At 30.4% G+C, this 11,078-nt stretch overlaps 1 protein-coding gene across 1 annotated transcript in view; it reads right to left on the reverse strand.

The window, feature by feature from the left end:
- LOC105339537 (trissin receptor) overlaps nucleotides 1-7,417 on the reverse strand; it is a 29,233-nt gene extending 21,816 nt beyond the window's left edge. The window contains exon 1 of the mRNA XM_066072140.1: nucleotides 7,130-7,417. Within this exon, the coding sequence (XP_065928212.1) occupies nucleotides 7,130-7,259 (130 nt within the window). The 5' untranslated portion in view covers nucleotides 7,260-7,417. The remainder of the gene's footprint in view (nucleotides 1-7,129) is intronic.
- Between the last annotated feature and the right edge of the window lie 3,661 nt (nucleotides 7,418-11,078).

Consider the following 11,078-nt stretch of genomic DNA (forward strand, 5'->3'; position numbering starts at 1 on the left):
TGATGTGCAATTTTAGATAAAAAAATGATATTTTCAAAATTTTCATTCAGCAAACATGAACTAAAGCCCCAGGTGAATTCGAACTCATGAACTGCGGTTCACAAGCCTGATACTTTTTTAAAATATCTTTTATAAGCCTGATACTTAAACTACTGAGCTATTACGATATACATCTGAATCAGTATAACAAAACATTTAAATCGTCATCTCGTGAAGTAGTGTCTAAAAAAGTATAAGTCTCAGTATAGTGAAGTACCTTCAGACATTTATCAGACTGTAAATGGGAACGGTCGACGTTCATCCAGCCCTCTTCATTAAACAAAATTTTAATGTTTTCGTCTTAAAGCACAGGGTTTAATATTCGTAAAATGATTTTGAAGGACTTTAATCATCTCTAGTCTACCGGTAAATGCTCTTTCTTTTGGTATAACAAAGAACGATACTCTGGTTCCAAGTATCAAAGAAAAAACATGATTGAAAAAAAAACCCACCACAAAAACTAATACATCATGAATTTATAAAGGGCTAACATAAAATAACATAAATAAGAATGGTATCGGTTTCACAGATTGGTAAAACCTACGTTATTATTATTTTTCATGCGGAAATAGGGAGGGAGAATGAACTATAGCATAAAGACCATTCAAACACGATTTGTATATATACTCATCAAATTGTGATGTGATGTGAGCATAATTTTCAAACAGTCTTTAAATAGAATAATTGTGATGAGTTGTGGATTTGAAGAAATATATTTATGCAAGATAGCGAAAAGGCAATAATTACCAATTACTTATTCATACTTAGGGAGGCTAGACGGTCGACAAAATAACCATCACATCTACTTAAAATTGTAAATGTGATATATTTTGATATAAACTTTTATTATATATAGAAAAAATACAAATTGTTAACGTATTAAATTGAATGTGTTTTTTTTATATTTTTATATAGAGCTCTTCTACTAAAGGAGATCAAAACAGTCAAAAAATGGCCAAGACCATCAAGAGCTTAATAGTCTTGGCCCTCCTAACGGGAATATGATGTATTGATTTATTCACAATTAATCTTTTTGAAATAAAGTACTCGTTTGTTCATCTCAACAGAATATGGAAATTTCTTCTGCTCTTTTATCAAACTTACTTAAGTTAATCTACTTTGCAATCAGGTCAACCAATTTTTGTGTCATTAGTAAAACTCTCATGGGAAGACCCCCCGAACTTAATTTTCTCTAAGCTGCGCATTTAAAAAAAACCGATTCTTGTCTCTTTTTGCAGTCTAATGATTCTATATGAAGATCAGCTGAGAATACTTGATAGAAAAAAATCATGACAAATCTTACTCAAGCTTATCTGATTAATGATATTTCTAAACATACACTTATTCCATTTGTTTAATCACAATATATATACCGTCCACATATTTTTTGCATATGATTGAGTGGAAAGCTACTGCAGTTATAACACTGTAACACACATAGGGTACTGTAAAAGTTAAAGTGTCGAGTTTTATTATGACGTTACAAACGTTGAAGACTGTAAAACCCAACGTCACTTGTGAAAATCAATGTTCACGCTTGTGGCTGTTACAGTGGCTCTTCCATTCATATGATCTTACCCTTAGGATAAAAAAAGATTTTTCAGGTATAAATCACATATTTACAGACAAGGCAAGAAGTTAAAGATATGTAAATATAAGCATTAAATCTTTATTTTTTGAAAGATATAGTCTCATATCTGGAGCGGTGTGTGCTTACAAATTTTTTTAACGCGCTAACGCGCGTTAATCAATTTGTATGCATACACCGCTGCAGTTTCATGTATGAGACTGTATCTTAAAAAAATAAGAATTTAATACTTAAATGTCAAGTTCAGAATAGACTTAATTTAGACAGTCATTGCGTTAATTTTTGTCTATAAATATTTCAATTCTTGCTCTTGTTATTTGAATTATATAAATACCAAGTTGTGCAAAAATAAAACATTATACAATACTTGTTGATTCCTCTTAATTTCATTTGCAAATGAAATATTTTATGACGCGGGTGCTTTTATACCAACAAATACAACATCAATGTAAACTGCACTGTACTGAAAAAGATACAAGATGAAGTATTAAATTAATTGGGACAATCTAATATATTGTATACAATGCAAATTCTGTACGCATAGAATCAAAATGTTCGTAAAGGACTATTCAAATCGCTGCGTTAAATCAAACTTTGATAAAAATCTTAAAACAGGAATTTTTATCACGTGATTTTATATGATATACATGTATTATTACTATGTATTATATTGTTTTTTTATTTATTATGCCAGTTTTAGGGTGGGATATTTGCACCCGATCAAGAGGCAGTTTCCAACAAAATCATGAATACCACACATTGTATGATTAACATGTACCGTTACCTAAAGAAAAAAAACCAAGCACTATGTCACTTAATGTGTGAAATATCTTTCTTGAAATATGAAATCCAACAGGAAATAGATAATTTCTCTAAGGGAATTTTCACTTTTTTAAGGAAAAGCTTATAACTACAAAGCAGGTGAAAAAGCAAAGTTCTTTTTTTAAATTTACTTTACCGGCAATGGTCTAGCACTGCATACTTGATTGCCGGGCAAATTAAAACGTAAACCGGTATAAAATGCTACCATGTCACTGAAAAGATAGACTAGAACTCTGTTGATTAAATGTTTTAATTTAATGAGGATTTATGTTGGATATTGCTATTAAAGGAAATTTTAAAAAGTTTAATGAATAAATATATTATGATTACGTGGACATTTGATCTATATTGGTTTGAACGTGATTTAGTTTTGTAAGTTGTTATGCAAACACTTTGATGTCAAAATTCATCCCATTATCTAAACGAAGTAATTCTGCTAAGCCTTTCTCCAAAAAATTCCTGAGAGCAGGTGCTTTCATGGAGAATAAAACAATTTTTTTTTCATTAGATTAAGATATCAACATCGATTTTCTTTCAAGGAAACCAAAGTCCATAAAATGAGAGAGGCCATTGGTTCTTGCTATCACACACGTGTTTGTAGCCTTGTGCATTATAGGATCTATTTGAATACAGTTATACTGTACTTTCTTCCATACCATATGTACACGTAGATATGATCATTTATAATAGAAGTCCATTGATATATGTTGCAGGAAATAATATTTTTATGATATCGGACACATACCTTTTACCAAAAAAAAAAAAAAAGAAAAAAAAAAAAAAGACCAAAACAACAAACAAAAAAACAACAAAAAACAAAATAAACAAACAAACAAACAAAAAAACATTGATATATTTGACATATATATTATATAAAGTTTTGAATCGACTTACTGTTATTTTTAATATTTATTCTTTGAGTGGAATAAACTCAACTTAATTAAACTTGTGGATTTTACTTATTTTGGATTTTATATTCTATAAATCTTGATATATGTGCAAAAGATGCCTTGTTTGTAATATTCTGTAGACTGGCAATTGATTCTGTTTTGCGCATTTCCCTCCTTAAAGAACTCTCCGAAACATGGTTTGTTGCACTGTCATTTATTTCGTTTTCCAACTGATAAAAAGTGTATATTGTATGCATTATCTTTTTAAGGGGGAACACGTAAGCTGTAAGAACTTGTTTCAAATCCTCTTGTGTAATTACACAATAAAAATGTTCAAATCATAAAAAGGAAGAAGAAAGTTGATGGATCTCTGCAGGTATGTTGATGTTTGAGTTGAGTTTAATTGATAAGAAGTATGCGGAAGCTCTCATTTACTACACAGAAAAAATTCGAATTTGCAACTAATGAGAAAAGTTAATGCTTAACTGTAAACATTTCCATCTCAGTTTGGATCCTCTATCGTGCGAGCAGAATAATGTTTCTTTATTGGACCAGTTCCAAACATGCTATCGATATAATCTAATCTAATCTATTTTAAATCTGGTTGAAATTAGGAGCCAGTAGAAGAACGAGGTTGAAGGAGAAATAAGAAAAGAATTCAAGACATGAAAAACTTCAAACAAATATCATGTCGAAGAAATGTAAAAAAAGAAAAAAAAATCAATAACAAATCACACAAAATCGCAAAAGGTGCGTTAAAATATTAAGTAGATGAAAAGGTATTCATTGTTACTTCCGTACTATTAATCAAGGTACTGTAAGCTTTAAATGCAATGAAAAATATAGATTTATAGTTCTAGATTTATAAGTTCTATTGTCTTTGTGAGTACACTACAAATCGAATTTGTAATGTATAGTTCAATTATAACCACCGATGACTATTTAAATATTTGATCCCAGAATTTGTTGTAAGTTTTGTGAATATAAGTAATAAGGTGTCAGTCTTTGAATATTATGAGGTGATAAATACTGTCCGGTGTGATCAAATCTATTATAAAGCCATTCGGACTTCATTGGATTTGATCACCCCAGACTGTATTTGATTTAAAGATAGCTCAATGGTCGTGGCTATTTTTAGACTCAGTCTGTATTGATCTGCTTTAATAGAAGAGCTCTATATCAAAATACATGCAAAAGAAAAAGTCTTAATATAAGTCAAAATTTTATAGAATTTTTCATTATTAAAGTATAGTTTAGAGCTGAACTATTGCTGCCTTAAAGCTTAAGGAAAACCCGATGGTTAATTTTTGACCATCCATCCTTCTTAGGTAAATACAATTTCGGATTGTGCGTGAATTATCTAAGGTTTTGGACCTTATCATTTAGGAAACGAAATGTTCCTTGTTTTTTAAAAGATATTTTTCATAAAAGATTTCCCCTTAATTATTTGCAATTTTTTAATCTGGAAATGTCCAAAATTTCAAAGCACTTACCATATTTGGAGCTGGAATATATTGAATTTGTCTTGAAAATGCAATGCAATGCTTATTAATACAATCGTGATAAATATTATCCATTGCGTTTTTCAATGAACTTGAAATAGAATTCCAGAATTCCAGGTGGCAATCTAGCCTGGCGTTGATAAGAATAAAAGAAGGAAATAATTGAATACCTTTCATGGAGTGCATGTGGCGGTTTTCTAATAAATCATGTATATCAAACTTTTTACATAAAAATAATAATTTGTGATCCCGTAATGCGCTGAAAATGACCAATTTGAACAAAGATGATATTGAACATTATCATACTGATTGTTTTGAAAATATTACAACTTCAGTAGTACAAACGCTTTGCAAGGAATGTTCCAAACATTTTCTAATATTTTTAACATCATTTGTGACCCAGGGGCCAATTTTTAATTTCAAATATTATTTCATATTTCGCATAATTATGTTACAAAGTAGGCCGAATTATTTAAACAAAATATTTCCTATATATTTTTATGTAAAACTGGTTCTCTGTCATACCATTATGTTTGGACTCTTGGCTTGGAAATTCTGAACATACAATATATTAAAATTCATTAATTCATGTTGACCTTTAGGATTTACACTTGTTTTGGCACTCCGGGTCATCTTTATAAAGATAAAATAAAATCTATAATATTTTTTATTTCACGACAATACGGAAATCCTTAATCCCTTTTTATCAGTTTCGTCATGCACACATGATTTGGCTTATAGTATAAAGAGCTTTGAAGTGTCTTTTTTGTCATTGTGACTTTCGTTACAAGGTTATTAGGTACCAATAGTACCCCTTCACTACCCGCCCAAAACACAGTATTATTTAAATGCACGTTTATATTTTATCAAAGGTTATTGTATTATATTTCTTTGTAATGAAGTTTGATATAATAAACGCGATTTTTTAAAACAATCGTCCCTAATCCACTGAATTTCGTTGTTATTTTTTTTTTAAAAAATGAAAGAACAGATGAAAGAGTGAATCGAGAAAAAAATAAAAAAGCGAATTCTTGCAAATCTACAAAATGAAACAACTTAGTTCTGAAATATAAATTTTAAGAGAAGAGTTCTTTTCTGTTCAAACATTTATTAGTACATAGGCCATAGTATGAACAATAAAACAATTATACCACATTATGAACTTCAAATTTGAAATCAGCATATTTTGTTTAGACAAGTTAGCTTTTTTTTATGAATTTGGCACTAGGTTTATTGTTGTCCTTTCTTTTTCAATTGAATAGGACATGACCATCCATTTGAGGTTGGAGGTTAAAGATAAAAAAAAAATGTTGGAAGTATGAAAACAATAATCGGCAAGAAATTGAAATTGGACCACGGCCAAATATAATTGGAAAAGCTCACATCAGTTATTTCCATTAATCAGGTTAAGCTAAAACCGCAATAACACAATAACAAAATCCAGCACGGCTACAAGCAAATAATAAAAAATAAATACTTTCTGGAAAAAGTATTCTGGAGTTGTAAAATGTTATAAAAGTATGCTAAAAAAAGATGAAAACGCAAATTCTTCATAATAATAAAAAGAAGATGCATCTTCCAATCGAAGGATAGAGATGTTTAGTGTTTACTTTGATATTATAAACTACAGTTACTCGTCACTAAAGGTTTCCTTTAAGGTACTTCACCACATCTTTAAATAGTTTCTCAAATCAGAAGAAAATTACTTGATTATGATAGAGAGCATGATGGATAAGAAGTGTATACGTAAAATAGGCGAAAAAATGGGTAATTTTGGATAAAAATGATATTTTTAAAAAACTTCATTCAGTAAACATGAACAAAAGCCACAAGCGGATTCGAACTAATGATCTGCGGTTCACAAGCCTGATACTTTAACCACTGAGCTATGACGATTGTTTGATAAAAACAGTTTAACAAAACATTGAAATCGCCATATTGTGACGTAGTGTCTTAAAAAGTATAAGCCTTGGTGTAGTGAAGTACCTTAAATAAAAATTACCAAAATAGATGCATTAAATAGAAGTGTGACAAATACGGGTTTGATTGTAACTGCAATCTTTTAAAAGGTTTTCTCTCTTTTCATTCTTCTGTAGAGCTATATTGAGTCATCGTAGAAGACTCAACAAGACTTAGAATTGGTTGTATAATATCAATACAAAGCAAAGTCAGGTAAATTTCATATCATATGAACATCCCTTCTATTGCATCTTCAATTTATAATTTAAAAAAACCATAGAGAAAAAGCAAATACCATAAAAAAGTAAAAATGTGTATTAACCACTTACCCAGGATACAGATAGTAAAAACGCTTCCATATAAGACAATAAAGATAACTCGCACATAGTAACATTCAAATGGGGATGCAAAAGTTCGAGTCGACGTAAAAGTCCCATTCCACGTCAAATTTGCCTCCATGACAGATAAAAATGTCGATTATATGTCTTCTGATTATTACTTCCCTTTCATGTAGCAATATTAACCTTAACGTAACAATTTCAACCTTGTGTTGGCACGCGATTGGCGTCTAGTGACGATTGCTACACGTTGCAGGATTCCTATACAGCGTTTCTCACAGAAAACATCGATATTTCCCAACTTGGCAGATATTTCCCTACTTGACAGTTCCTTAAGGATATTGAGTGGCTGGTTAGTGAATTTTAGAAAGTAAAAAAAACCACCTGAAAAAATAAATCTTCTCTTTACAAATTATATAATTCAAAAGTATGCATAGAGGGTTAGGAGGGAGTTCCTTGAGGTCGTCGTCGAATATGATTGTTTAAGGGTGTCTTAAAAATTTCACAAATTATATCGAACCTATTGGGCATCCGATCGCCAGAGACATACAAAGATTGTTTAATTTGTTCCCTTAATTTTCCTCGATAAGTAGTCCTTAACGCTGCTAAAGAGCCCTCATTTTCGCAAAAAAAAAAACAAAACGAAAATTAGATAATGTATTTGATGAGTGCATATTATCCTTTCGATAAAATAACCAACCTAGCAACAGTAAAACTCGTCTAGTGCGAAGACGGATATAGCGAATTCTCGGATAAAGCGAAGTTATTTTGAGTCCCCAGTAAAACAGTAAAATTCGTAACAAATTTTTGAAACATTTTACGGTTACAACGAATTCGGATATAACGAATTTACGGATATAGCGAACCGATTTTGAGTCCCGCGGAGGTGAATAATAACAAAATTTAACACTACTATAACAAATTTCTTTACAGTTTAAAAAGTTTGCACTACTGTTAAACGTATTAGTTTGAAAGAATTTATTTTTGAATTAATTTTTCAATTCCCAATCCGAGTATTAAAAGAATCACATTAATGTATTTTCATTTTAAGCCTCAAATAACAATTATCATCATCTAGTTAAGGAAAAAATGTATTTAGCGAATTCGCTATAGGTATTATTAGGAATTCGTTATACGGATATTACGGATTAATTCCATTGGTCCAAAGGACTTCGCTATAACCGAGTTTTACTGATTAAAATAATACAGTAAAAACCGGTTATAACAGAGTCCTAGGGACCAAAGAATTTACTTCGTTATATCCGTAATTCGTTATATCCTTATATTGAATTCGTAATGATATCTATGCGAATTCATTACATACATGTTTTCTTTCACCAGACTACAATCTTTGCTGATTAAGGCTTAAAATCCATTCTTGTGATACCTTCAATTATCGGATTGTGAATTGAAGAATTTATGTGAAAATAAATTCATCCAAGCTATTGCATAATGCATGTTAAATAATTGTGCTGAATTTTCAAACTGTAAATGAAATCGTTATAAAAGTGTTAAATTTCGTTATCATTCACCTCTACTGGACTAAAAATCAGTTCGCTATATCCGTAAATTCGTTCAATCCGAATTCGTGTTAACCGTAACATTTTGCAAAGATTTGATAAGAATTTTACCTTGGACTAAAAAAACTTCGCTATATCCAAGATTTTCCTAAATCCTTGTTCGTACTAAACGAGTTCTACTGTATATTAATGTTATCTCTTGAAAGTAGAAAATTAGTACTCTAATCAAATTTTCTAGTGTCAAAGTATTAGTTTTGACCAATCCTTAAGTTTTTGGCAGTTATATTATCAAAGTTATTGCGTTTTCATTTTCATTAGCTTAACAGTAATGATTGCATGCGTAGTACATTTAATTTTTTCATGAAATATTTGATTACAAATTCAATCACGTACCAGGGTTTTTAGAAAAATTCGTGGACAAAGTGACTTACAGCAAAATTACTTGTGTACATTGTAGAATGACGTATGTTTAATTATATGACCAGCAGTTAAAAATGAGTTCCAAAAATAATATGATTTTGAAGTTGTTTTCGAAAGATACAGCAATTTTTACTTTGCACGAATTAGATTTACGATGCACCATTAATATTTCCACGTGGTTAAGTGACGTCAAACCTACTGAAAGTCAAACCTGTTACTTTCTTTCGAAGTAAACACCTTTTAATTCCACACACTTTTCATGTCATTAACTCATTTATAAAATCCATGTTCATACCATTATGTGTCAAGTTGTTGTATTGTGTCTTTTTTTGACAAATGGTAGGTCAATTTGATCCGATATTCTCTGATCACACACTTTCGACTTTTAAATAAAGCGAAATCCATAGGTGTATCCGACTGGGGGTGCTGCAAGAGCTCAAGGTGTCAGTTTTTCCATCTTTAAACCTTTGTGATTTCAATTGTAAACCTTCGTCTTATAAAACCAGCAGCATCCTAAAACCTTTTAATCTTCATCAGAGAGTTTTCTGCGTACACAAAAAATTAAATGACGGCCCGGTGCTGCATAAAGTCCATTGAAGTGAACGTTTTTGAATCATTTTTCTAGCGTTGGTTGTCCATATTCGGCGATATTTAAAACGGTCAGCAATTCTTCAATTAAATGAAACTTTCACAAAATGACCATCATAAGCTTTTATGATTATGATGTCATATGAAATATATATATTACAGATTCCTTAGAAAATACGTCAAAATTAGATCTGAAAGTTTCTCTGGTACATGTATCAAGAGAAAAGTCCGCTTACAATCGAACTTTTCCGCGAACTTTTCTAACAACTCTCGTACGTATGTGCATGTATTGCCAATATAATTCTACTAATCATCTCTTTACTGTTTAGATTTAATGGTTTTTGGGTGTTTCGAATAACAACACTTTATAACGTTAATTCTTCGGGTTTTTTAAATCAAGTTTAAGTAATATGGACTCTATAACCCCCCCCCCCCAAAAAAAAAATGTTATTAACGAGACATATTCAACATTTGCGTGTGTTCGACAAAAGTCTGGTGATGAGCGTTGGAGATTGCGTTAGAAAATTGTTACATTCAGACGATTAGCCTGACCTATCGGGAAAGGAATGTCGGGCGCAGTGTCTTTGTATACGAGCACAGTGTGTACAGTAAGACACGCTTGTAAGGAAGTGTCAGGGTCAGGCAATTTTTGCTTTTTTGTAAACGTTATTCTTTATATCCATAAAGTTTTTTAGTGTTTAAGTGTTTAACTGTATGCGTTTAAAAAGTAGATCCTTCCAGTCACATAAGGAAATGTGTGTTCTGACCTTTTTGTTTATAAAGGTATCACTAGCAACCATTCCTTTAAAATTCAGAGGTTTCAAATGTTATAATTATATTACCTGTTCTAGTATTTTATTGATGGTGTAAGATTGTCTGTACATGACATTGCTTTTTAGGTTTTCTGAACATATAGTTTTTTTCGAAAACCGTGTTTAAAATGCAAATAAAAGTAATAATAATAACATGTATGTGTACATGTAGAAATCAATTGAAGAGAGTTTAATAGACATTCAGCAAAAAACGTAAACATGTTTTGAAACTGATTTTCTAAAAACAAAATGCAATAATTTTACCTCTAAAGCCTTTTGTCTTGAATTTGACTTCGCTTTTTTGAATAATAATTTTAAAAATAATTTTGTAATGTCAGTACCTAGGAAAATTATTCATATGTTTAAAATATATGAATAATTTAACACATACATTTTTATAAAACATAATTACATGCATAAGAACATGTTTTAAAATTTAAGTGTTGAACACATATTATACGCATGTGTTATATATACATTTTACATGTGTTGATACATGTTTCAAGCAACACACGCTTATTATATTAAGGTGTAAATAATGTTTTATTTTATGACTTCCATCTATAATTATTCATGTAAATCAAGTAGTAATTATCTAAC

Source organism: Magallana gigas, chromosome 9 (genome assembly GCF_963853765.1).
Source record: "Magallana gigas chromosome 9, xbMagGiga1.1, whole genome shotgun sequence".
Classification (NCBI taxonomy): domain Eukaryota; kingdom Metazoa; phylum Mollusca; class Bivalvia; order Ostreida; family Ostreidae; genus Magallana; species Magallana gigas.